We start from the raw sequence: 27,806 nt of genomic DNA on the forward strand, positions 1-27,806 counted from the left end.
CTTATTGGCTGCCGTGCCTGCTGTCGTTGACAAATCGTGCGTTAGTCGGTTGTATGGAAGCTTCGCGTACACGTTAAGTGTTTGTGTATGTGGGTGTAACATTTCACTTATATTTAATATTTTCATAATAGAACAAGAGATTTTCTTTGATACGTCGTATCAAAATGCGCCAAAGCACAGGGAAAAGGTCCAGTAAGAAGAAAAGTGACGATGATTTGTCGTGGGAAGGAAGCGAAGATGGCGCTTCAAAACATGAGAGCGAAGATGTCGATTCAAAAGCGAGTTCCGAAAATGTGGAGTCAAAAGCTGGTAGCGAAAATGGTAGTCAGGAACCACCAGAAAAAAGTTCACGTCGTAAGGCTAATTCGAATGTTGAATCAAAGTCCGATGACAGGCCAAGTAGGCGTGGGTCTAAGCCAAAGGGTGAGGACGCCGAAACTTCATCCAAAGAAGACACCGGTTCTGATGATGGATCAACTAAGCGCAGTTCCGCAAGGCGAAGAAAGTCCGAGGGGAGAAAACAATCTACTCGTAAACGACGGGGAGTGAAGAGTGTATCGATAAAAGAAGGGAAGTCCTCAGATGAGCATGAAAGTTCAGATGATGAACCACTTAAATCAAACGCTCCAAAAAAGAGAAAATCCAGAAGTAGTGGTGGGAAAAAAGACGCAGGTTCCAAAAAGCGTAGAGCCACTTCCAATACTAAGGATGATAGTTCAGAAGAAGAAAATGACCACAAGTCTAAAATTAAAAAGGAAGAAGTGCAAGCTAGCAAGCGAGCGAAAGTAGACGAAGAAACTAAAGAATTTGAGGTAAGATCGTTATTTTATACTAGTTCCACGAGATCGAAACATCGGGTTCTACAGCCATACATTCCAGTGTTACCATATCTTTGCTGAACACCAAATAATTTTTGATGGCTAAATATAGTGCGCAATGTTGATTAATTGTTATTCGTTATTATGTCGAAAAGGAATGATTCTGCTTGTCTTTACGGAAAGTTAAATCATACTCACGTCGAGATTTAGCACAGGGTAAAATTTTCGTATCCCCAAAACGTATTTCTTCAATTTTACAGGAGAAAGTACTTACCGAAATGGGTTTATTTATACTTTAGGAAGGTCTTGGAAGTTTGTTTTCACCTCGTTGAAATTTTTTTGCCGGTAAATCATGTAATTTTAGACATTAATGTCACTCCAATGCACGAAAGCTGTTCCCTTGATGTCCGTCTACTACGTGAACCAAATATTTGCGAGCGTTTCATGACGTAACAACCGGTCAGTGTTTCCAAATACGCGGTTTTGTAACTGTGTAACAGTTCTAGAACGTAAATAAACGTGAGTTACTGTTCATCATTTCTGATTACGAACTTGCGACAAAATGACGTGCACAGGATCAGTGGCGTGCTCAATGTGAGTTTGATGGGGTCTATAACCCCCCCTTTCGCCCAGTATCTCTAAGGCTATTTGTGAATGGTTCGTGGGCTATTTATGTATGGTTCGTGGGGCTATCCGTGAATGGTTCGTGGGGCTATCCATGAATGGTTCGTGGGGCTATCCGTGAATGGTTTGTGGGGCTATTTATGAATGGTTCGTGGGGCTATCCGTGAATGGTTCGTGGAGCTATCCGTGAATCGTTCGTGGGGCTATCCGAGAATGGTGTGTGGGGCTACGAATATTTTTTTCGAAACCAATTTTTAACTATTGAAACCTTTGCGTGGCCCTACTAACCTATCCACGCGCCAATGGTTTGTGGGGCTAGCGCCAATGGTTCGTGGGGCTATCTTTTTCACTATTGAAACCTTTGCGTGGCCCTACTAACCTATCCACGCGCCAGTGGTTTGTGGGGCTAGCGCCAATGGTTCGTGGGGCTAGCGCCAATGGTTCGTGGGGCTATATTTTTAACTATTGAAACCTTTGCGTGGCCCTACTAACCTATCCACGCGCCAATGGTTCGTGGGGCTATCTTTTTCACTATTGAAACCTTTGCGTGGCCCTACTAACCTATCCACGCGCCAATGGTTCGTGGGGCTAGCGCCAATGGTTCGTGGGGCTATCTTTTTCACTATTGAAACCTTTGCATGGCCCTACTAACCTATCCACGCGCCAATGGTTTCAGTTGCTTTGTTTTATTTCAATCACTTATCGCACAACACTCTTGCTACCTTGCGTTCTGACGTCAGCAGACTCAAGTTTATTTTTAGGCTAAAGGCCTATGTTGTTATCCATATCATTAAAATTTCAGTAACCACCAAACGTCTCTAATTCCCTTATTTTCGTATTTTCCACATTCATACTTACGTATTCTCCATACTAGTACCTAGATATTTTGCCATGAAGAAGGTCGCAACACTGCATAACCACTGATCATGGACTACGCTAGTCAAGATTTCTCCGCCATATCGCGTGTAACGCAAGCAAAAGCGAAGAAAATAAAAATACTCCATATTTCGAAAATTGAGATTATTTGCCTGCAAAAAACGAAACGCGAAATAGAAGAATCCTTACGAATGCAGAATATGTAAGTATCAAGGTGAAAAATACGAAAATAAGGGAATTAGAGACGTTTGGTGGTTACCGAAATTTTAATTTAGCACAGGCCATATATTTGTACATTGTTCCAAGTCGTCGGACTTTTCTAACGTCTAAGCTAAATTCGCAGTTGATCAGGTTATTTATAGGCGTCACCACATTGTGATTAGTTTTGCTTGGCTTTGATTATTTGTGAGTTGCATACAAATGCGCAGAAGCATATTGTGGTTATTTTTTGGGTCCAAACTACCAACACCAGATGGTGAGACTCGTAGGTTGTGCTGTTTTCATCATTTTTTTTTTTTTTGGCCCAAGTTCCTTTTATTTTATTACGATTTCATCATGCTATGAATGCAATTTTTACATGGTTCGGTTTCGATGTACATCTGTTACATACTGTGGAGTTCTATGTCTGTTTACGCATAGTGCAGAGTTTTAGTGATTACTTAAGATTTTGTTCAATATATGCTTTCGTGGTTAGGTTAGGTTTCCATAGCATTAAAATAAAGTCCCTAAATGCATTCTACTAAGATTCCGATTTACTTCTACATTCATTCCCACACTTCTACGATATTGACTGTCGCTTGTCGACATAGAATATCTTGTCCGTGAGAAGTGTGCATGCTTGCGTAAGGTAAATTTCAAGTTGTTTTTTCAACATAAATAACTTTTTCGAGTCCAAACAGTACTGATTACTTTAAGGAAGGTTCAAATTTCATGTGACAATGATTTTCAAAATTCTACGATAATTAGTCTTTGTGCTAGGAGAAATGATAAAACAATCGGAACCGTTACCGATAGCGTACTGGTTCATCGCGCGATGTGGCAGCGTTTTGTCGATTTGGAGTGTGAATGCAGTGTTTCAACCTTATTCACCGAAAAATACCTAATTTCGTGACCATATTGGAAATTATGCTAATACCTTGTTAGCCCCACAAACCATTTCCGGTAAGGTTGGGTTAGGTTAGGCAAACATAGTTAAAAAACTTCACGACGCATCCTAGGCACGTCATCTTGCGAAAACACGGCGTGGTTATGGGGGTTAAGTCATCTATAAAACGTGAACATCGTGTTCACGTGCAGATGGCAGCAACAGCAATTCCGTGTCTGAGAGATATTTTCCCAGAAGAAAACATGAATTGACATTGAAAAAGATAAAAACTACATTCCCAAACCTCAACAACGCTACAGAAGATGATTTCCATAAGTACTTTCTTGTGTAAAAAGTAAGAAATCAGTCTCCACTATACGGAACTGTTATCGAAATAATTTTAATGCTAACAACCCTAAACCTGACCTGCCTAACCTAACAAAGAAAGCATTTAGGAACGTAATGTAATACCCCTTCATACTTTTCATGTGACATATTAACAGCACAAGTTCACATTAGAACACCTTTCGGTATTTTTCCATTGTACAGAAAAAAAGTACTCCTGCACGAAAATAAATGCAAACCACACACATCAACAACTAAAGAATACACACATCCATGTAGCAGATGAGGCCATGTTGTGCATCATGCACATGCAGTGTAAAATCTGGTGAAAATAACCTCAAAGCTAGCTTCACCATCTTGTGAAGATAGTCACTCCGATTATTATTAGGCCCAAGTTCAGATTGTTTAATTTTGATCTCATCATGGTACACAGGTATTTTCTTCACGGTTTGATTTCTATTTACGTCCATTAACACATACTTTGGAGTTTTAGTGATTACTTACTGCGTGTTTGCTTGAGATTGGTTTTCCGTTCCATATACTCCTATATGATACTTCTCTTGCAACCAGCAATATGTTTACTGTCGTCTTGGTTATGGACTGCTGCTGCCATCTAGGTTACATGTGTTGCGAGTTTTGTAGTTAGGTTAGGCGAGTCAGATTTATGGCTCTTAGTATTCAAATAACATCTCAGTAAAAGTTTACTATCCATCGGGCACCTATAGCTTCTGAGTTTTCGTCAATTTTTGACATTTGTATTTACATATCTACTTCGCGGAACATTCCGTGAATGGTTTTTGGGGCTTTCCATCCTTGAATCGGTGCGAAATTTAAACAAAAAAATTATTTTCGTTTGAAATTTTTGACTCAAATTTCCCACTGATTCCAGGCTCCGCCCCTGGGGTAATTGACCTACCGCCCCCAACTGCTAACGTGGCCCCGCCTCTGCTCCGGCTCCCCGGCTTTTTCTATAGACTCCCTGATAAAGGCATGTTAGAAATTGGCCGGAGTCACCTGCCCCCAAATGAGCCCCAAACTTTTAAATTTGAAGAAATCAGTTTCCAGGATACGGAAAACTTACCTGAATTTCACACAAAACACCTTCCCGATGTTAGACAATACTACAGTAACTTATTACGGTAGGTAGTTTCTTCTGTAGAAATGAAGAAATCTGTCCGACTGATACTAAACAAGTACCAACATCTCGAAATGCTTTCATGGATAGGTTAGGTGCACCAGGTTTAGGGCTCTTAGTATGGAAATAATTTTCCTAAATGCTTTCAACATCTCATGATGTTGGTGCTTGTCTCAAGCACAACACCCCATTGAACCTCATCTTGGCAGTAGTCTGAAATTCCTTGTTAATGGGAGGTGGTGATATTTCCGTAAGATTATTTTTACATCCTTTTTTTTACCAATAAATTGCATTTTTCAGAACTTAAAAACAGTGGTAATTACTTTCACTAAGGTTCAAATTTACTTAAATAAATCATTAAACATTCGGAACCTTTACCAACATGCCTAACCTAAGAAGCCACACAAAAGAAACATCTTGTATGTTTTATTAAAGAAAATCCCTATACAATAATGCTGAATCATTAGACCTGGTGAGAATAGCACAAAAGTTAGTTTCCCCACATGTTGAAGGTAGTCTCACTGTATTTTTATTGGTGTTTCAAATGAGTGATCTTTGTAGCCTGGGCATCACTGCAGTGTATGTGGTATTTAACAAAAAATCATTGGTTACCAATGTGGATCCTATGTTTCGAACTCAGTGTGTTTCAATTACTATTGTTTTCATATGCGTCAGTACTGATTCAAGTCTGTGAACACTGCTTGGTAGTTACAGGATGGAAACTGAACTGTTTTTTACATGTCCTATTAGTGGTGAAATTTTATGATGTCTGCATCACATTTGTTAACTCCATTTGTATTATTATTTAAAAAAAGAAAAGTATGGAGCAAGAGAGAGATGGATGTGACTTCTGCATGCTGGATGATATTTGAAAGCTGTATATGGGGATGAGATGGTTTGGCAATTCAGGTGTTGCTAGCAGAATTTTTATTAGAATATATTGCATAGTTACTCATGCTGCTACTGGTAGAGCCTTCTTTCGAAAGGCCACTGCGATGTAAGAATTAATTACTTTTAATACAATCTTCTGGAGTGGGCTGGTGCCTGAATTGTTTTAAATTTTTGCTACCCCTGACCTGGAGTATATTCTGAAATGTTCAGGGTTGCTTGATTTATTTTGCACCATTTTAATTTCTCATTCATAAGTGAAATCAATCTACAACACTGTGAATCATGGGTCAACACCAATAATAATTGTAGTCATTATTATAATAATTAACAGGAGTAGGCAAAACCAAAAATAATTCAGGAGCCATATATTTTGGGGATCAGGGGAGGGGCATATACAGTTGATGAAAGTGTTGACCAACCGTACCTTCTCGAGAATTATATTGATTTTTTTTTTAATTCAACAGATTTCGATGTTTATGTAATATAATATATGTTCCAGGTAGCAGAAAACACAATTAATGGAGGTATTTGATCCTAAAATATGACCCACGTAAGCAAGAATCTGCCGCCTCGGAGTACTTTCGTCGGTTTTAATTAGTAAGAACTGTTTGTGTGCACACTCAAAAAGTTAAAGAAGAAATGTAAAAGATCAAACCATCAGCACTCCTAACCTAAGGATGGAAAATTATAAACACCAATGAATCTAACACTCCTAACATTAATTTCACTTATATTTTGGTTTCATAGGTTGTCAGTCCTTTGTGTTTGATGTACTTTATTTTATAATACATTTATGAAATGGTAGGCAATGTCCTATATGTTGCTCTTGTGGAATGTCATGTTGGGTGTAATATAATTAAGCCTTGTTTCCATATTAAAAACACTAAATTTCTGACCAAGGAAGTTTATTAAGATATAAAAACAACTAACATGTAACGTTTCAACCCTGTGTCAGGGTCTTCCTCAGACGAAGAACTAAACTAAAATGAGGAAATACACACAGAAAGATTACATACACATAGCAGGGTGACTAGTCACACAAACACAAATCATCTTGACCTGTCAATCACCTGTCAGTGTGGTAGCCCCATTAGTCAACTGTCAATAGGCAATATGTATTTAATTCATTTGAGAAATCGTCCAAGATTAGGACTGTCAAGATGATTTGTGTTTGTGTGACTAGTCACCCTGCTATGTGTATGCAATCTTCCTGTGTGTGAGTGTGTGTATTTCCTCATTTTAGTTTAGTTCTTCGTCTGAGGAAGACCCTCATACAGTGTTGAAACGTTACATGTTAGTGTTTTTATATCTTAATAAACTGCCTTGATCAGAAACTTAGTGTTCTTTCATGTTGGGTGCTATATTCACTTGAGCGATGCCTTCGAGCTTTTCTGCTTCATGCTAAGGTAACAGACATACTTTACTTCATAATAACACATTTCCACAAACTAAAAACAACTGAAAACGTCCATAAGCAGTGGCGTAGAAAGGGTGGGTGAAGTGGGCGACCGCATCTCATGGCGTTGATACAAAAAATGTATTACATAGAAGTGAGGGGAAAAAGATGGAAAAGGCTTTTTTTTTGTAGACAATAAAATTAAAACATTCTGTTTTTATCTGGCTTTAAGTTCTAGTTAAACGTTATGATACGTCAAATCGGGGGTGTAATATGCGGGCGGGGTCTAAGCCTAAGAAAAATTATTGTCATATTTCTCATGTGAAACATTTACGCAAAAATTCACGATAATTTTCGTGTACATTTATACCCATTTATTCGTGTGTCTAATAAAAAGTGATTTGTCTTGCCCTTTCTTCTTTCTCTCGACCTTGCACTCCCGATTTTCATATGTTAACAATAAAACACCTCTAACTGCCACATAGCAATTGCGAGACATTTAAATGCTTGCGTTGTTTGCTACTCAAGAAGACAATGGATAAGCAGATCTTACTTCTTTCCCACAGCTTCATATTTCATCTCTCAGAAAACCAAGAAAGAGACATGTAGGGTGAGAGAATTTATTAAATATAATTTTCTTCAGTAATTTATTATTATTTAACTATGATAATTTGCTGACGTATCCCTGAAGATTTTCTATCGACTCACATTTGAGATTTCAAATGTAAAAATGGGCCTCGCTTTCTAATCTCGCCCAGGGCCTCGCGATATGTTGCTACGCCACTGTCCATAAGCAACGTAAACTTCAAAAGCTCTCAAAATATTTGCTTTCTCAGTAGGTACAGAGGGTCAAGGGTACCGATTAGATTAAAAGTAATTAATTCATAGGGGTAAGTCTCCTTGACTTTCCCGGCAATGAATGATGAAAAGATTCTTATGGGGAACACTTTTCATTCAAATGAAATTCGATACATCTTTCAAAAAAATTGAGAAGTGCTAATTTTTTTATTAATATTGTTCATTTTGTACCATTTCTTGGTATGCCACTGTAGATCCAGGCATGGACATCAGTTTTCCTTAATTTATTTCACCTAATCATCATTCATCCTCATTGTCACGATTCTTAAGTATCACGTGCAATTATACCTTGAAATTGGTGATGGCTTTTGTCCCAATAAAGATTAATGAATTTTAGGATACCAATCGGCTAAGCTCAAAGTGTTTCTCAACTGTCGGTAGATCCGGTGGTGACAATTTATATATCCTGGAGATCATCTTCATCCTTAGCAGTTTCCTGCCTCTGGCTGGGTCAGCATAGAAGTTAAGCCTATGCATTTTCTTTTGGTCTTCCACCACTCCTCTCTTTCCATGGTGTTCCAATCTTGTCCTCTTCTCCTAACACTATCTGCTCTTTCTATCAACATCTAGGGTCTCCCCGTTGGCTGTATTCCCACTCATTGTGCACTGGCACTTTCTGCATCCATCCTCTTCATGTATCTGAACCATCTCATCTGTGCCTGATCTATCCTGTCCTGAAGCTTCACCACTCCCACTGTCTGTCGGATCTCCTCATTCCTTATTCTATCCCTTCTAGTCTTCCCCAATATACTCCTTAAAATTTTCATCTCCACTGCCTGCATCTTTCTTTTGTCTTTCTCTGTCATTGTTTAAGTCTGTGCTCTGTACGTAATTATTGGCACATAGTGTGTTATATATTACCTTCTTGCATATTAATGCTTTGATATAGGTAGTCCAGCACCCATTTTTCCTCTTCTGTTTACCTCCTCATCTAGTCTTCCACTTCTCTCCATTATGCTTCCTAGATATTTGAAGCTCTCTACTACCCTCAACTCTTCCGTGTCCATCTTTATTCTTGGTTCATTTATGGCTCAGTTTCTTGTTGTTATTAGCACCTCGCTCTTTTCTGCACTGAATTTCATTCCTGCTCTTCTGATTTCCTCATTCCAACTATCAAGCTGTCTCTGTCTCTTCGTTAATTGCATCCATTGTAATTATGAAGAGCACTTCCCTGTTTTCATATTACTTATACTGAACCACTCTGTTCTTCCCACAGCTCCGGTTGGCCTTGTATGTGCTCTGCACTCTACACACTATCTCTTCCTCGATTCCTTTCTCTCTTAGGGCCTTGCAAATCTTTGTTCTGTCTATATCTAGGAATGCCACAATCAAATTATTTCCATTCTCATAGTGCCTTTCCTGTAACTGCCTTATGGTGAATATCAGATCTACTGTTGATCTGCCTTTTCTAAATCCATACTGTTTCTCTCTCATGTTCAGCTCTGTTACTTCCCTTATTCTTTTCTCTAATATTTTCTCATTCACCTTTGCTGAGTGGCACATTAGTGTTATTCCTCTGTCGTTTTTACATTCGTTTCTGTCCCCTTTCTTTAATATGGGAACTATTAGTCCTTTTGTCCAATCTCTTGGCACTTCTCGCTCTTGCCACACTGTTTTCAACACTGTACACCAATCACTCCTGCTGCTAGTGTCATTTCCACTGGAAGAGTCAGATTATTTTTGGAACAGCTCTGGCTGACTGCGCGAGTCTAGCTAGCCTACCGTCAGCGAGGAGCGTGAGGAAGAGGGTCCGCGATTGGTGCCGTGTTGGAATGACTTCAGTAGCTCACTTGTTGATTGGCTGCTTCGGAAGTTGTGACTCGCTCCCAAGCTGCAAATGCACAACAGTCAGGGATGTTATGGAAATAATCTTACTCTACTTCATCTACTACAGGTGCTCTACCTCTCTTCAGTGCTTTTTCCCCTTCACTTCTTTGTGTTCATTTCCTTTTGTAGTGTTCAGCAATTTCTCGAAATGATTTCGCCATATTCTCCTTATTTCATCTTAAATCCAGCACCATATTTGGAACCCTGTCAGGGAGAGTGTTCTACTAGTTTGTCACAGGGACTGGAGTAAACGCACGTGTGTGAGAGAGGAGGGAAAGCCTCTATTTCACATATTTGTTGAGGTTTCAAATATTTTGGTCCTCAAATATCAATGGTTCTGCACTGTGGCTGTGCAACAACTCTTGAGATTTCGGCCTGTGTATGGGTTTGGTGGCCACCCACCATTATGAGGAAATTGGGGAGATACGAATGAGTAGCTTAACCTGGTTATGGATACCTACAACAACGACAGAGGGTTTTTTGTGCTGACTACATGTAACTGGTTGGCAGGTGGGAGTGAGGCTGGCAGTCGGTAGTTAGGCCCGGACCCCCTCTGGCTGTTGCACCAGGGGTTATTATGTTATATCAAGGGGTTGCGGAATTAGGTAGACATACATTGTACAGTGGTTTGTATTCCACTTTAAAGTGTAGATCCTGTCTCAATTAGCCTATATGGGCATAAAGTAGATTTAAAGTAAACTTATTTGTATTATTACTGCCACTATATATTTTTGTGAGTAGGTTAGGTTGGCCAAGTTCATTGCTGTTTGCCTTGTAATTACACTCCTGCATGCTTACAGTGTCACAATTTATAGTAAGTTCTTTATTGTGTCAGTATTTGAACATAAAAAAAGAACACTTCAGATAATTGCAACTTACAAGAAGAATCGCGTGCACTTCCTATTTTTATGGCATCATTTCTCATTAAAACTTTCTGCAACTACGAGGTAGAAATTTGTTCTTGCAACTTCAGTCATTTCAGCATCTAAGATGGGTCTCTCATCCCCATTTTCAACTTTCAGAGATCATTATACAATTGGAACTTGGTCCGTAGGGTGTCATGTACTTATGGTTCTGTATGCAAAGATTTCTTTATGTAACCCAGTAATGAAAGAACTGGGTAATAGTTAACTGTCTCTGCATTCGTACGAGCACCATCAAATGGTATTAATGGCAAATATTTATGTAAACATGGAATAGTCCCATATATATTTATTTTTAATTGTATTTCATATGTAAATCCCAACTACACACTTGCCTTTTTTTGTAGAGTCAATTGCTTGATTGAAATTGCATTTATTTAGTGTTCTTACTAGCATGGAGCTTTTATATATTACATATTTATTTAGTGAACTTTTGTTCTGTCCTGCTTTGATGCTGGTTTTCATTTTAGTGTGACAGTTTTAGAATTTTTTTTCTTGGATTTATAGAGGTAGTGCAACGGCACAGCCAAGTGCAGCATATGCTTAATGGTGCATACAGATAGGGGAGCATGAAGAATATTGATTGTTTTACTCTGATTCTATGCATTTGTATTCTTTCTGTGTTGGAAATAAGGGCTCGATTCACGAACTGAAAAGAAACCCATAGGTTGATTTGTGTTTCTCACATATGCAGGTAGAAAGTATTGTAGATTCGAGGACATGGCGTGGGAAGACACAGTATAAAATTCACTGGAGGGGCTTTGATTCCAAGGATGATACGTGGGAAGATGAAGATAAGCTGAAGTGCCCGGCTATATTGAAGGCTTTTATGGAGAAAAGGGAATCTGAGCAGAATGAGGAGGAGAAGGATGAGGAAGATAAGGGAACCAGTAACACAGAATATGAGGTATTACCTTTCTACATGACCCTTTCAATGACAAACATTAGGTGCTGCATTTTGCTACTTTTCCTTTTTTTTTAGTTTGATTTTTTAAATGGAAATGAATGGTAGGAACAAGATGACGTGTCTGTGGGAACTTAAACTCTCTAACCGTCTGTTAGACATGTGGGGTACAATTGTCCTCCATCGATAGCCCTTGTTAGATTGCAACACTGTGACCTAGACTCCACACGAGTGTTTTGTGTAGCTGAACATATTTCTTTGTCTTTAGTCCATGCTTGGCTGTTATTCTGTTGCACTTGTAAGCCACATAATATAAAGTTAACATCATCCACATGCTTGGGGAACGGTTGTCCCCCACGTCCCTAAATACGTAACAAGAAAAATGTCAAAGCATCGAAAGATGGAGCATACAGCAGATTCAGATCCTATGCTGAAGTTGGTTAGTGAGGAAAGGGTGGACACGTCGGTATGTTTTGGTGACGAAAGTGAACATGACGCAACTATGGTTGTTACGTATTTAGGCATGTGGGGGACAACTGTCTCCCAAGTAAGCAACTGACATTAACTTTATATTACGTCGCTTAGAAAGTGCAGCTTATCTGAAAAGAAACACAAGGAAAGATGGTAACACTGTTAAGCCTTGTTTCCATGTTAATAAAACATTAAAATGCTGGCCAAGGCAAACTTTTATAGTATAAAAAATATACATAAAAACCTAACTTTTCCGCCCTTTACTGTGAAATTTCCTCTGCAGAAGACCCTGTTAGCGGGTGGAGATGTTATGTTTTTATGTATATTTTTTATACTATAAAAGTTTGCATTGGTCAGCATTTTAATGTTTTATTAACAAAGAAAGAATGTTCAGCACACACATTTCATACCTTAAAGATATTTAAAATGTTCAGGGACAGGTGGACCCCACATGCCTAAGTATGTTAGAGAAAATGACATGCCTAATACAGGGGTAATATGAATACTAAAGCCATCATATCTTGCCATTAGCAAATCCATTCAAGGGTGTTATAATTTTTCTTCTCTATGTCCATTTGTAGTTATTCTGAATTTGCTTCCCTTTTTAAAGTGTATATTTTGGAAACTCCTGCTTTATCAATGTATGTTCTGCTTGCGGTGGATCCTTATTTGCCCACCTTTATTGTGTTTTTGTTGCAGTTACAACTTAAGGCGAAGAGTGACAGTTTGTTTCCACCAGGTGTGCCTTTATTTCAATATTGTCGGAATGGGCACTGCTACTGAAAAAAATTATAATAATAACTTTTCCAGAGTGTATGAATTTTTCTCCATGTTGGAAGTTGAAGCGGTTTTTAAGTTTATTATTAAGCTAGATACAATGTTTGAAAAGTATGATGAATAAGTATTTAGAGAATCCCATGTATTCCTTATGGAGAATCAAGTCACTGTTAATCAAATGGGAGTTTCAACTTTCCTGATGAGCAGGAAAATCTTGAACGTGTTTTTTTGTACCATCGAGAGTTTGATATTCCCAATATAACAAATAAAAATAATACTTCCATAAGCATAATATGGCCATTCTGGCACACACCTCCCCTCTGCAGTGTTGCTAAACCTGATAAGTATAAAAGAGCTAAATTTCAACTGAATGGAGCTAAAACTGACTTTAACGGAGCTTGAATTTTGAAGGCTCGAGAAACTACCTCCTAATGTAGTTTTATGTATCAAAGGAAGGGATGGCAGGTGCTGCTTTTACTGTTAAGTTTAAAGTGATGACAATTTTTTCTCAGTTTTCACCGTCTAGATCTGGCGGCATCATACATCTCAATAATCTACCGATGGTCATATGAAATTGAAAATTAAGGATTCCAGGATAATACATTATTTCATTTTCAGGTCAGCCACAATGCTATAAAAAAAGTAAGAAAGGGTGGGGGTGACGCAACCAATATAACAATATCACGTGCAATATATATATTCATGGCAAGAGTTTCTACTAACATCTCGGGTTTCATGACCAACTTAACACATCCTCTGTAGTATGTAGTTTATGAATGTGTAGCATAGTTCGGTTCTACAAACTGGTTCTACACAATTAAAATATTTGTGACTTTTATCTACACATTTCTGCTGTTTTTAGAACAAAATATAAATTTACTCCCTACTGATAACATCATCTTTACTAGTGAAGAGACAGAATGTTCGCAGCCTTACCTCCACCATGGCATAATGCACAGCAGAGAGAATTCTCTTTATCTTTAAATAAATGATGGGAAAGCTCAAGACATAGAAATGTATCAGTGACACACAGTTAAATAGTTTTATCTTTCCAATGATGTTTATCACAATTATATATAGAGGGGAAAAAGAAAATGCGAAAGTATCGAATTTCGAACTTGAAAGAAAATTGGATATACTTACCAGAAAATGTTAGGTATTTAACAGTTTGCAACGTAACCATGTAACGGACATTCTACTAGTCATGAAAAAGACTATAGCTTCAGATGGGAATGAAGTTCCCACTGCAATAAATACAATATCCAAGTCTAACATTGTTCAATGTAATCCATCTTCTAATACTTTTCTGTGTTTATTATTTCTAGAAATCTTAACGTTCCGTTCATATGATAACTTAGGTTGTGCATTATGAATGGGGGAGGGGCTAATAATTTTTATTTTGCTTTTGAGTGTTTTTTGTGCATGCCGTATCTATATTGCATGTTTATTTTTCACATGCTTTTCTATGCCTAATGTATTTTCTGTTGTATTTACTGTTTTTTACGTATGTGTTGGACTTACAAACTCTTGTACACTCCATAAAATACAAGTAGGTGAGGCTTTAATATTGTTGTGTGTTTGTAAAAGGAGGGAAATATGTAGGAGATAAAATGAAAAAGTCTCATCCACTTACCATGTGTATGCTGAACCTGGTAGTCTCCCTGAAACTTATCTATGGTCATAAAACAGTTGCATTGGTTTTAATTTTCATAACCATATGTTTATATGAGATTTTACCTTAGCTTGATTTTGGTTAGTTTTGCTTTAAATGTATTATCTGACCAGCTTCAGCACTAGTTGTACAAAGTTCTAGAACCTTGGGTTCTTCAATAGCACAGATGTCTCAACATTTCATTTTGGTTCATATTGTTAGTAATAAGATTGGTTAATCAACTGTATTGATTTGGGTTCATGTATGATACATAAAGAGCTCTCATGTAGTCTTATGACTGGCACTCTCACCTTTGGTGAAAGCAGTTCTGGGTTTGTTTCCCAATAAAAGCTCCAAAGCATTGTGAAGGGAATTGACCAACTCAAGCAAGTAATAGTAGACAACTTGAGAAACAATACATTGCTCAAGAAAAAGCTGCGTGGTTTGCCCTGGCACTCTAGATTTCTGATTTTTGTTATTTACCTTTGCTTTTCTGCCACTCTTGCAAATTGTAACTGATTTACTGATTTGAACGTGCTAACTACTCCACGATGGAGGTTGGGGGCCCTGGAACTAAATGGGGTGTTTGCACCATGGGTAAAATACATGTCAACTGATTTTTAAAAATATTTTTCCTTTTTTTTCCGTATCTCAAGTTGTTGATAGAAATGTTCATTAATGACCCCAGTTTTTTCTTGCATGATCGATTTGTTCTATTATTATTCCCTCAGTTGTAAAAAACATCAAGCATGTATGTTCCTATCCATTGAAATAGACATAATGCCTACTCATGTCATGGACATGTACATTGTACCCATGGAAATGGGCACATTTATTTTACCACAGCAATGGACACATTCATAGTGCACACGGCAACGGACACATTCATTGTGCCCACGGCAACGGACACATTCATTGTGCCCACTTCAATGGATACATTCATTGTACCTATGGCAATGGATATATATGTCCATCCAGTTAAGAGGTTAAGAATGCCTCTGGTAGCATTTCCTTGTGTTTGAAACAACCCGTACCTAATAATCAAAGATACCCAGTTCAGGTTCAACCAAGGTCCTGTGTGAATGGTGTTATCTTGCTTTAAACTGGAGGTTCATTTTCAGCCAGCTTATCTCCACATTAAGTGCACGTAGTACAACTCATGCCAGTCAAAGCAGTTTAATACATTGTGGAGTGACATTAATTTGCAAGTCCAGTATGTTTTTATTCTTTAGAGTAATTTTGAGCATGGTTATTTTATGTTTCTGCTTCTCATTCCTTTAATAATTACCAAAGCTAATTAATTTCTTGTTTACTTTGGGATTTGTGTTTCATGTAGCAACTCCGTTTTTTTTTTCTTTTTCCACATATGTATAGGTTCAAAGTGTAGTTGAAATGAGGACACGGCGTGGCAAACGGCAGTTCAGAATTCGGTGGAAGGGCTTTGGTTCCGAAAGTGATACTTGGGAGGACGAAAATTTGCTTAAGTGCCCGGAACTTTTGAAGAAATTTCTCTCGAAAAGTAACGATGCACAACAGGGTGCAGAAAACTCAGAGAGTAAAACTTCCAGGACTCCAAAACGAGAGAGTAAAACTTCCAGGACTCCAAAACGAGATAGCAAAAAAAGTGAAAGTAAAGCTTCCAATGGGAGAATAAAAGATGAGGCAGATAGTGATGAGGAATATGAGGTACATAAGAAACTATTTAAACAATCATAGGTATTAGTGTAAAAGACAGTTAATGAAAATTGCAAATTTTTTAGTTAATCTTCTGTACTTCAAAGATAATTCAGTGGTATCCTGATTTTACATTTTTGTGAATTTTAAATTTTTCCAACTTATGTTCTCTAGTGAACAGATTTTCAGAAGTTAATAACCAGCATATTTTTCATGTGGTTTGAAAAATTATTTCCGCAAACTGAAACGCACCAGTTACGGATTTTCTGTACTTTATATTTTATGCAAATATATGTATTTTCACAGTATATAGTAGGGTCTTGTTTTGTGATAAATCATTTAAATTTGATGTAAAATAATAATGTACGATAATGAAAATTAATTCTTTATACAGAGTGGTTCATAATTCCCTCTGGGGTTTTGAACATTTATAGTACAAGAACTATAACACATGCAAAAAAAAAGGGTGCATATCAGTTCATATAGAATCTCTCTCAAGTTAGGTACATACCTTACAGGAGCTCACTATCTACCCCTGGTGATGGGGTAGGCATCAATCCTGAAATCAAGTTCCTGCCACACACATCCTAATATATCAGTGACTGCATGTGTGTGTGTGTTTCTTTCTTGCAGTTGTGCTAAATCATGTGGTAAGGGGGCACGGACACGATATTTGATGTAACCCCATTAGAAAAAATCACATGGGGTTATGTCAGGTGAGCATTGAGGCTACGGAAAAAGAGGAGAGTCATCTCTAGAAGCACATCCAGGAAATTCAGCATTGAGTTAAGCATGTATATCCTCATGGAAATGTGGGGTAGCACCATCTTGTTGAAAAATGAAGTTCTCTATCTTCCTGCAATTGTAGCACTAGCCACTGTTGCAGCATGTCTAGATACACTACACCTGTAACAGTTGGCTCCGGAAAGGAAAATGCCCCATGCACTTTTGAAACTGCACAAAATTCACTTTAGGGGAATCACGGATGTGTTACACCATTTCTGTGTTTCAAATGGATGCATTGTAACGGTTCACCTTTCCAGACAGATGAAACATGGCCTTGTCACTAACAATCACTTTCTCAGCAAAACCATCTTTCTATTTCTTGAATTAGAAATCCAGACAACTGTAAACTAGGATGCCAAAATAATCTAACACGGTTATTTTTAGTGTTTTTTTTATTTTATCTGCGACATTTCATCCTGGTTTCCCAGAACTTTTTAAAGCTTACCCTAGATACACATTAAACACACAACCTCACATGGCTATTCACTCTATACTTCTATGCGAACCTTTAAAAAGAACATTGAAACTAGAATTGGGATCCTGGGAACTCAGCACCTGCAACAGCTGCACCTGATATGGTTTCACATGAAGATGTTTGCGTAGAATATGCCACACAATTGGCTGCGCATCTGCAATTCCAGACTCTCGCAATGTCTTGGCTTCTTAGGGCTCCTGGCAAATGTTTCTCGCACAAGGTTTGCAGTCTCAGCCGATGGTTCCGCCTGGCCTATTCGTTTTGCAGTGTACAGGCAGTCAGTCTCCTTGTTGTACCACACACAAATTGTCTTGTCTGTAGGTGCTTCTGTTCAATATTTCGTATGAAATCTCTGTTGTATCATCACAACCAACTCACATTTAGCAAATTCTATGATGCAGAACGCTTTGTGTTCATCAGTGCATGCCATGTTTGCATTAACTGCGTTATATTGCCACCTAGTGGCTAAATCTACAATTACGTTATGGGGCTTATTACAAGTGTGAACTTTGAGAGATTCTTTATGTACTGATATGCACCTTTTTGCTTTGTGTTACAGTTCTTGTACTGTAAACATTTGAAACCCGAGAGGGAATTATGAATCACCCTGTATAGATCTTGCAGATGAATGTACAAATTTAGATGAAAATTTGAAGAGAATGAGAATTTAGTTTGAAATACTGCATTCTAATCGTCACAATGCATATGCTACATAGTGTGCACAATGATTTATTTAAAATCGTACAATTGAACTTAAAATCAAAGAAAGAAAAAATAATGACAAAAATGGCATTATTAAGTTATGAAAATACAGTATTCATGGAATTTATGTGCAAGTTCATAATGTTTTTGCAAATTGCAAGATAGTAAAACACAAATATTTAGAAATTATTTATATGAAGTTTTCTTACATATTTATGATGTTAAAATGTGAGATTGCAGGGAGCAGGTTAGACTTTTTATAAGAGGAGCAGTTCGATAGAATATTCAGCAGTTGTACAGCCAATGGCAAAGATAATAGTCAACTCATCATTGCCACATTGTTGAAAACCGAATGAATGAAAATGGTCAATTAGGCAATTTTTAAATAAGGCAAAATATGCAATTTGCCTATCATTTCTTTTGCTGTTGGGTGTACCAGCATATTAACCAAATACAATGCCATGTAATCATACAGTTGTGCTTGTACATTGGTTCAAATGCAGGTGAAGTCCCAATTAGCCTATCAGATCATAAAGCAAACTATTTAATGCAAGTGCATCAAAATTTACCAAGTATCTAGTGTAAATGCATTCCAAAGTGTATTTACTCTTAAATGAAATTTTCACCCCATCAAGAAACAAGGCCCTTCTATATTCTTCTATAGTCAGCTGCCTGTAACTGATGCTTATGTTATTTTCCAGGTGGAGCAAGTCCTAAGTGTTGCCTTTGTAAGAGGTGGGAAGCGCATGTTTCAAATTCGGTGGAAGGGCTACACTGAAAACGATGACACGTGGGAACCGGAGGAGCATTTGAATTGCAAGGATCTCATCAAAGAGTTCATGTTGAAGTATAAGGAGGTACGTGCAAAAACAATGGAAGGAGTAAGATTACTCATTTGTCTCTGAGGGCATTGTATGTAAGCTGTACTAGATCATCAGCACCTAACATTATGTGTCTGCCTTAAGGGCACGAGGCTCTTTCATCCGCTGCCAACTTAGCTCTTTTGGAGCGATCTGGTTATTTTGTGCACTCGTTTGACTTGAACTGGGGCGCATGCCATCGCTGGGCCAACTTTTGCCATGAATATGGAAAATTTGCACGTGATATTGTTATATTAGATGCGATGCCCATCCCCTCTTATCTCGCCAGCTACTTTTTTATAGCGCCGTGGTTGACGTGAAGATGGCTTAATATTGTTATCCGGGTATCCTATATTTTGGATTTCATACAACCATCGGTGAATTACTCAGATGGGTGATGCTGCCCAATCTAGATGGTGAAAACTAACAACAAATTGTCATCACTTTAAAGCTAACAGTACTAGCAGCAATGCCCTCCCCCCTTACTCCTTTGACACCTAAATCTACCCTAGCTGGCACTTTATCAAGCTTTTGTAAATCTAGTGCCTGGAAAGTAAACTTTTGCTCCATTTAAGGTGAAATTTAATTTTTGTATCTGCATCAGGTTTGGCAACACTGCCAGGATTGCCATAGGAGGCAAGGAGAAATAAATTACACTTATGGGAGCATTATTTTATTTGTTCTCTCAGGAATACCAAACATCCAATGGCTTAGAAAAGTACATGGATGGAAAAAGGAAACTGGACAATTTCTTGGTCGTAGGAAAAGTCGAAAGTCCCATTTGGTTAGCCGTAACTTGAAGTTGATTCCCCATAAGGAATACATGTGACTCTGTAAATACTTATTCATCATATTTTTCAAACATCGTGTCTAGCTTAATAATTAACTTTAAAAAAATGAAAAACAACTTCTACTTGCAACATGGAGAGAAATTCATGCTCTTCTTTCCAGGTTTTTTTAGTAACAGTGTCCATTTCAACGGTGTTGAAATGTTGCACATCATCATCATCATCCTTCGCAGTTTCCTACCTCTGGCTGGATCGGCATATACGTCAAGCCTCTCTATTTTTTCCTGGTCTTCCACCACTCCTCTCTTTCCACGGTGTTCCAATCTTGTCCTCTTCTCCTAACACTCTCCGTTATCTGCTGTTTCCACCGACATCTTGGTCTCCCCCTTGGCCTTATTCTCACATCTTATGCATTGTAAGCTCTTACTGGTAGTCTTTCTGCATCCATCCTTTTCATGTGTCTGAACCATCTCATCTGTGCCTGCTGGTGCGAAACTGTCACTCTTCCCCTTAAGGCTCCGCTGGAACTTTTACCGATGCCAGCAAAGTCGTTTTCGAAACTTCCTCTCAAAAAAATACTATGATATTCCAAGATATTAAAAATTACATATGCTTAGAATTCTTTCACTATTATCTAGATATTCGCAATAGTTCAATAGGTTTATGTGACCACGAAAGTATTGCAAATATTTAGATACTAGTGAAAGCAAACCACATGAAGATTCACATGAATGCTCTAGAAGGAATGCTAGGCATATGTCACTTTTCAGATTTTGTATCAAAGCAGGTTTCAATCTCAGACCGTGACCATGTGGTGTAAGGTGCAAGCTTTGGGCCCCGGTTATGAGATGCACGCAGCTTCGAGTCACCCGAGATTTCAACCTGTGTATTGGACCTGTGGCCACTCACCATCATGAGGAAATTGAGGAGCTACGAATGAGTAGCATAACCTGGTCATAGAAAACTACAACAAAGACTGAGGGTTTGTGGTACTGACCAAGCGTCTCCCCATACCTGGTTGGATGACCACCTTGGTGGGAGTGTGTAGGTAGGCACTGGTCCTCATGAGCTGTTATGCCGTGGGTTATTATAGCAGGTTTCAAAAGAGGAGGAAATTTTGAACAAAGGTTTTAACCTTTCCCCTCGGTGATAAAATATCTTGCGGTTACACGAAAGAGGAAATAAAAGGGGAAAACTCTTGGCTTCTGAAAGGTAAAACATAGTAATGCCTAATTGGTATTATTTTAGAACAATTGCATGTTGTGCATGTCTACTGACCGTAGTGTATCTTTTAATTAGGACTGAATCGATACCACTGCTGATACTTCTACCAATCCCCACCAATATTGTAGTGATTTATGGTTGTTCAGAATGTCTATAAATTTTAATGAAGTTGCCCGTACTATGCTTTAATATGTTCATAATTTCACTTTTAGTTACAAGATTCATATCTCATCAGCACATAGCTATTTTTCCTCATCACACAGTATGGGGAGAAGCCACTTAACTAAAACAAAATTTAGGGCAGACCCCTAAGAAGAAAATAAAGATATCAATTAAAATTTCCTTACTCAACTTTTGAAAGTCATTCATTCTTTACTTCACAATAACTAAACTATACTGTTTCCAAGGATAAAATCTCCTCGCACACACACACACAAGAGGACAAGCACAGGACAACACAACTCCAGAGGGGGTTATCTTGGCAGCAGATCCAGGTTCCACTGCCTCGTTAGCCTGCAAAAAGCAGTTAGGGGTTGACCATGGGGAAGTGAGGTTGACGTTTGGGTGTGTCACCACTTACACCCCTCTCCACAATGCTGTAGCAAAAATAATGGAAGTAATCAATTTGCAAAATTCTCATGGAAGTATTGTGCAGTATTTTTTTTATTATTTATAATATAAATAATAATAAATAAACCCATGGTGCGACAGCCCTATAAAGGCCTTGGCCTATCTCCCGACTGCCAGTCTCCCTCCCACAATCCTTCCTAGAGGTGTGGAGTTCTTCAACCGGTAATGGTGTGATGTGGGGTCAGCATGTCGCTACTCACTCGTAGCTCCCCAATTTCCTCACGATGGTCGGTTTCCACCGGCCCTATACACAGACCGGGAACCCAGAGACTGAACCCAGGTGGGCTCAAACCCATTCCCTCCTGCAGTCGGAGCCCAAAGCCTTAGACTGCACGGCCACGGAGTTTGTTTTTAAAATTTATTTTATTTTTGTGCAGAAACCGCCAATTAGCTTGACTTAGAAAAATCACGATCAGTATCAGTGATAAGTTTATGTGTATTGGTATAAAAATGTGTATGCGATGTGCAGCAAGAATTATTTTTATTATTTTAAATTTCAGGATGAAGGAGCTGATCGAGGGAGGGAACTGAGAACTGGCCGAAAGCGAACGGCACATTATCCTCATAAAGACCCCCGCTGTCGTCAGAGCAGAAGGCAGGCATCCCATGCCCGGTAAGTATCACTTGACCTTTTCGTTGTTGGTTCTTGTACAGTACCATGCGGGCCTCTCAGTTTGGGAAACATGCAAAGGAAATATACTTCAAAACAATGAACACATGTGTATGTGTTATGGAAATAAGCACTATTTTCCTAACGTGGCAACATTTCAGTAATCCCACAGTACTTTTGTCGACCCTAGTAACTTATACAGTGGAACCTCCATTTTACATTTTTTAGGGGACCAAGCTTAGAACGTAAAATGTGGGAAAATGTAAAATCCAGGAACATAAAATCGAGCTTCGACTGTATTTGCTACGAGTTACAGATTGGCCAGTATAGGCATGTAGTTTATAGGTAAAAAATTACCAGTAATTTTCCTGATCCAATACATCTATAAATAGCCTGTAATTTAGTGCTAATTTCTGCCATTTTGTTGATATTTTTGAGGATATCAACATGTAATTGATATGACCCTGTTTTGTATGTGTCTAATTATAATTATTTCTACCTATACACACTGTGCATGTGTGAATGAGTAAGAATGACTTCATATAGGTTTGGTAGAATATTGGGTTTGTTATCATTAAGGCTAGGATTTTCATGACTTAGGGGTGATTTGTTTGCTAAATATATAGAAATTCAAATTGTGAAGAAACTAATTGAATTAATGTGCTTTTTAAGGGCATATTTTGGCATATTTGGCCATTTCTACGTGATAAAGCATATTTTGATGGATTTTCGGTCATATTCAGCATATTTTCGCTTTTTCAAGAAATATACATTCATTTTCCAAGTTTATTCATTCTTACTCGCATGTTCACTAGAGTTTTTTTTTTCTTTTTGGACTGCAGCAAAATCTTTTTCATTTTTAATTGAAAATATACATAAAGTTTTCATTGTGCATTTCAACTCATCAGGGCCCATAAAGTGAACTAAAAATAGTATGTATATGAAAATTTTTCAAATTATAGTGCATATTTTGTAAAATTGTAGATCATAAAAGCATATTTTATTTTGCATATTTTGGTGATTTTTAGGTCATAAATTTCCTAGCCCTAGTTATCATTATGGTCAAAAATTTCATATTTGTCCATCCTGACTACAAGATACAATCCCGATCTTTTACACTTATTAACAACAAATACTAATAAGAATAGTTGTTTTGTAAAATAGTTGCTTAAAAGAACTCCTATAGTGTAGAATTTGAAGGGGAAAAAATGTTGAGATACAGTGTATTACATGCCCCTAGTTTGAAACTTGAATTTTTAACATTTTTGGTTTTCTTCGTAGGATTATGCCATATCATTGAACTTGTTTCTTTTTTGGCATCCTTGTCCTGTGTTGCTTGTATACAGTTGACATTACCAGGGGTGGAAAATGGTCAGTAAATCATAGTATGTAATTTGTCAGTAATGATCAGTAAAGTTGGTATGTTTTGTTTGCATGCCTGCAATTTGATTTTTGTTTTAAATGTTGTTAAGGGCCTGGTCTATTTATATGGCGGCAGATCCTCAAGGGAAGTGGGGAGCGGGGAAGCGACCAATCGAGCAGCCTGTGAATGAGGTGCACGTAGTACTTCCTCCTGCCACATTGTAACTCTCGGCAGCATTACTGTTGTCTGGTTGGTCTGCAGCGTAATCCCCACTTCCCTTGCAAACATGAGGGCCAGCCGCCGTAAGAGTAGACAAGACCTATACTCCTTTACAACTTCCCAGTGATTTTTCTTCTTAAACAATTCGACTAAAGGAAAGTCATATTTCACCTGCCAGTGATGATGACATTTCTTGAATATTAGCTTTCTTCATTTACCGAAAGGTACTGCCTCATGCCACATTTACTACTATGTTATTTTATGTGGAGAAAACAATAGAAGAAAAGAAGTAGTGCAGAAAACTATAGAGAAACAAAAGTTTATTATGTAATACTTTTTTAGCAGAAAACAAGACAACAATGGTTTTGCATTTCAGTGTCTGCTACACATTATTTTTTTTAAAGGGATTCTTTTAATGCCTTACATAATTTTGGACTGTAATGAAAGCATTGTTGTATCATCAATAGGTGTTTTTCACCAACGTCATAAACTGTTGCATTGTGACTTTGAGCAGCCACAAATGAGGCCAGTTCTTGTAAGCATATGGAATTCAAGTGGGCAGGCGGGAGATACTAATCCAGGCATTCGTGATTTAAAACAAACGTGCAGTTGGTGCAGATGTAATGAATGCTACGTGGTGGATATTTCCTTGCAAACGACAAATAAAATTGGCCTCAAATATGGCAGCTGTGCGCATCCTGATGTCACATGAAAACCACCTATAAAAAAGAATGTGTGATGGCTGGCTGGGGATGGTGGAGCCGGAAAATAATTTATAACAAAATGAAATCCCACTTTAAGTTTTAAGATTATTTATTTATTTATATGATGGAAATAAGTAGGTCAAAATTTGTGTTCTTTGTGAGTGTCCCCCTTCGTCAGTTTTACCATATCATCATCACCCATCCTCATCTTCAAGATTAGCCAAAAGTAGCCGAAATTTTGAGTAAAATAGACGAAATCAATCAAAACCAGAATGCCTATATCAGCCAATAATAATCAATAGTTTGTTTGACGAAAAAACGAAACTTCAAAACACACGTTGTAGTGTTAATTTTTCATGTTTTTGAAAGGTGTGAGATGCATTTTGCTACCATGTTTTGTCACGAAACAATGTGAAATGAACTGCAAAATGCGAAATAAACTCTTATAAACATGAAATTTTGGGTTTATTTATCGATGCGACACCTTCTGAGGTCTGAATTATCCTGTGAGTTATGCAATTCACGGAAAATTGATTAATTCTGCTGTTAATATTGGAAAAGCAAAACTGTGCTATTAGATGTGCTATTAGAGGTGAAATGTTAATTTTGTGTAATAAGTGTAGTTTTTAAATCAAACTTAACATTATATTCACAATTTTAAAACCAAAATGTATTTTTATATACCACTTTTCATATGATTTTTCACCGCTATAACACCGATATTTTATTTTATTTAACACTTTTGATCCAGAAATTGACTCTGTTTTTGTACTGAAATTTTGCTTTTTTTATTTACCAAAATTATGTGCCTCTATCAGTAGAGTACTTATTAATGTGCTCATCACTAATATATTTAAATATGCATTTTGGCAGCACCACTGTCACTGCCTAGGAGTAATTGAAATTACACTTTGTGTTTTTGATATTTTTTTAATTTATATTTTCCAGTCTCACCTATTACGAATCTGATTGAGGATCTTGTTGAGATGTGAAGAGAAAAACTTGAACTGTAATATGGAATTTAACGCATGGAGATAGAAGGTGTTTTTTTTTTGAACAGAGGAAAGATAGTGTTGTGTGTTAAATATACTGTTTCCTTTCTGGAATGTATAAATTGTGGCAGAGTTAGTGTAGTGTTGAATACAATGATGTTGTATTATGTCTTAAATATTCTGACAAATAGTACAAATAAGGAAATATTTTATTTGGATTTTTGTTTAGTTCCAGAAGGAAAATGCGATATTGTTACGATCTGGACTGAAATGAACAGACTGCACATACAATCATACTTACAGATTGTAGTGTTTCTGTATTTTATGATAAGACTGCAAAGTCAAGTTAACTTGAATCTAGAGAAAGTATACACTAAAGTTAAAATTTTTTTTCTGATATTAATTTTGTTTGCATTATGTCTATTTTTTTGCTATGGCAACCTTTATATGCTCTTAAATGGGACAAACTTCAGGTTTGTTATTGTAATACAAACCCTTTTTTTGTTACTAACTGTAGTTGATGTTTTAATATTTCTTGCACTGTTTAACACATCAAGATGTAAATGGCTTATTTAGAAAGTTTGTGTTATGTTTAATGATGATTACAAGTAACAAGCACAGTCAATGCCAGCGTGTGTTAATATTGTATTCCAACAAAACAGTATGCAGAAGTTATGGCTATATTGTGGAGGAAAGTTAAACTGTGTGTAACAATTGTGATTATATATTTTACATTGATTTAACAAAAGTCAGTATAAACACACACATAAAATGCTGGTAGAATAGAAATCTCTTTTTTTCTTTCCCTATTTTTTTCCATATGCATATAAAATGCATTTTAGTTTTTACATGGACAAAATTCTGTAGAGAATACTCGTTGAGTACTGCATTTTTAATATAGCAATATTTTCTTTTAACAAATAATAAACCACCTACAGAAAATTATGTACTCTGGTTCAAAACAATGTTAACAGTAGTTTCATTGTCGAGATGTGATTAGCAAATTTGGTAGCCCATCAATGCACTTGGAAAGTTTACGAGCGTAAATTTTTTGCAGCTCCACTTTTTTTTTTTTGTTTATATAATGCTCTTCATGAATATATTGAATATACTGGTCATAGGCCCGTAAAATAGGCTACTAAGAATTTTTCTGTTTACGTGGTTACTTTGCAACCAGCTAATTTTTAAATTTTGGTAGAACCTTCACCAAATTATCTACATTATACTATTTCACGCCGTAGTTACATTGAAAATTTTGTATTCATTTACACTTTATAAACAAATAGTTCAATAAACTTTATAATTTTGTAAAACACATCACTCACTAGACGAATGAAAATGGTATTAAGTACTGGAATACAACATGATAGAAATATTTTTGTGCACTTGTAACAATCAGTATGGAAATAAATCAAAGGCAGCGAGTAACAGCTAGCAGCAAATTCATTGATAGCCATTTTAATTTGAAAAACAGTGTTTCAATGCAGATGTATAATTTGTATTTTGGATACAAAATTAGATTATTTTGGGCTGATTTTATTTCATGATAATTAGGCTTATAATACATTGTGGCATGTGTAAAGTTATCCATGCCAAACACTGTATATATTTTGATAATATGTTCCGAGATGTTTGTAGTGTTATCATAGAGAAGTGAGATATGAACATACATACTAGTTTATGAAAATAGATTCGTTATAAGTGGATGAAGCTTTGTAAGATCTCCTTCCTTCATGATTATTGTGCGTTTCTCTACTTTTTATGCACAATCAGAAGGGAAGGTGTTTCTATTAGAGAAATTGTATGACTTTTTACACAGATCTACCTTTTAGTTTTATCACTTCATAGATGTTATTGTTCTATTGTCAGTGTCATGTTCAAGGTAATGTTTGCGGTAGTACAAAGAATAATAATAAAAAAGAATAATTATGTAGATGCTATTTTTAATTTGATGTCATTATTAAAGGATTTAAGAGAGTCCACATACACATGTATGTATACACAAGTACTACATATGTTTATATTAGATGCATTCTATCGTGAGTCTTTGATATGTTCCTTTGTGTTGAGGATAATGCAGTGCTTATTTAGTTACAAATTACTGACTTTTGTATGTGAGAGGTATTTTTTTAATTGGCTGCATTATTGCAATAAAGCTATTTTGTAACAGCTTTAATAAAGAACCTGATTTAATTTGCA

The 27,806-nt window shown here is 37.1% G+C and overlaps 1 protein-coding gene across 4 annotated transcripts; it reads left to right on the plus strand.

Moving 5' to 3' along the window:
• Positions 1-27,806, plus strand: LOC146005026 (uncharacterized). 4 transcript variants are annotated; one of them, XR_014443981.1, is made up of 7 exons: positions 1-812; positions 11,472-11,684; positions 15,955-16,266; positions 18,919-19,074; positions 22,220-22,332; positions 23,611-23,700; positions 25,564-27,806. XR_014443981.1 is itself a non-coding variant. In XM_083144162.1 (6 exons), the coding sequence occupies exons 1-6, from the start codon at positions 165-167 to the stop codon at positions 25,586-25,588; spliced, it is 1,467 nt and encodes a 488-aa protein (XP_083000288.1). In that variant the 5' UTR covers positions 1-164; the 3' UTR covers positions 25,589-27,806. The 4 variants fall into 4 exon arrangements, 3 of the variants coding, with proteins under 3 accessions (XP_083000288.1, XP_083000291.1, XP_083000290.1); XM_083144162.1 differs by lacking the exon at positions 23,611-23,700; XM_083144165.1 differs by lacking the exons at positions 15,955-16,266; positions 23,611-23,700.

This window comes from Lepisma saccharinum, chromosome 22 (genome assembly GCF_977018435.1).
Source record: "Lepisma saccharinum chromosome 22, izLepSacc3.1, whole genome shotgun sequence".
Lineage (NCBI taxonomy): Eukaryota > Metazoa > Arthropoda > Insecta > Zygentoma > Lepismatidae > Lepisma > Lepisma saccharinum.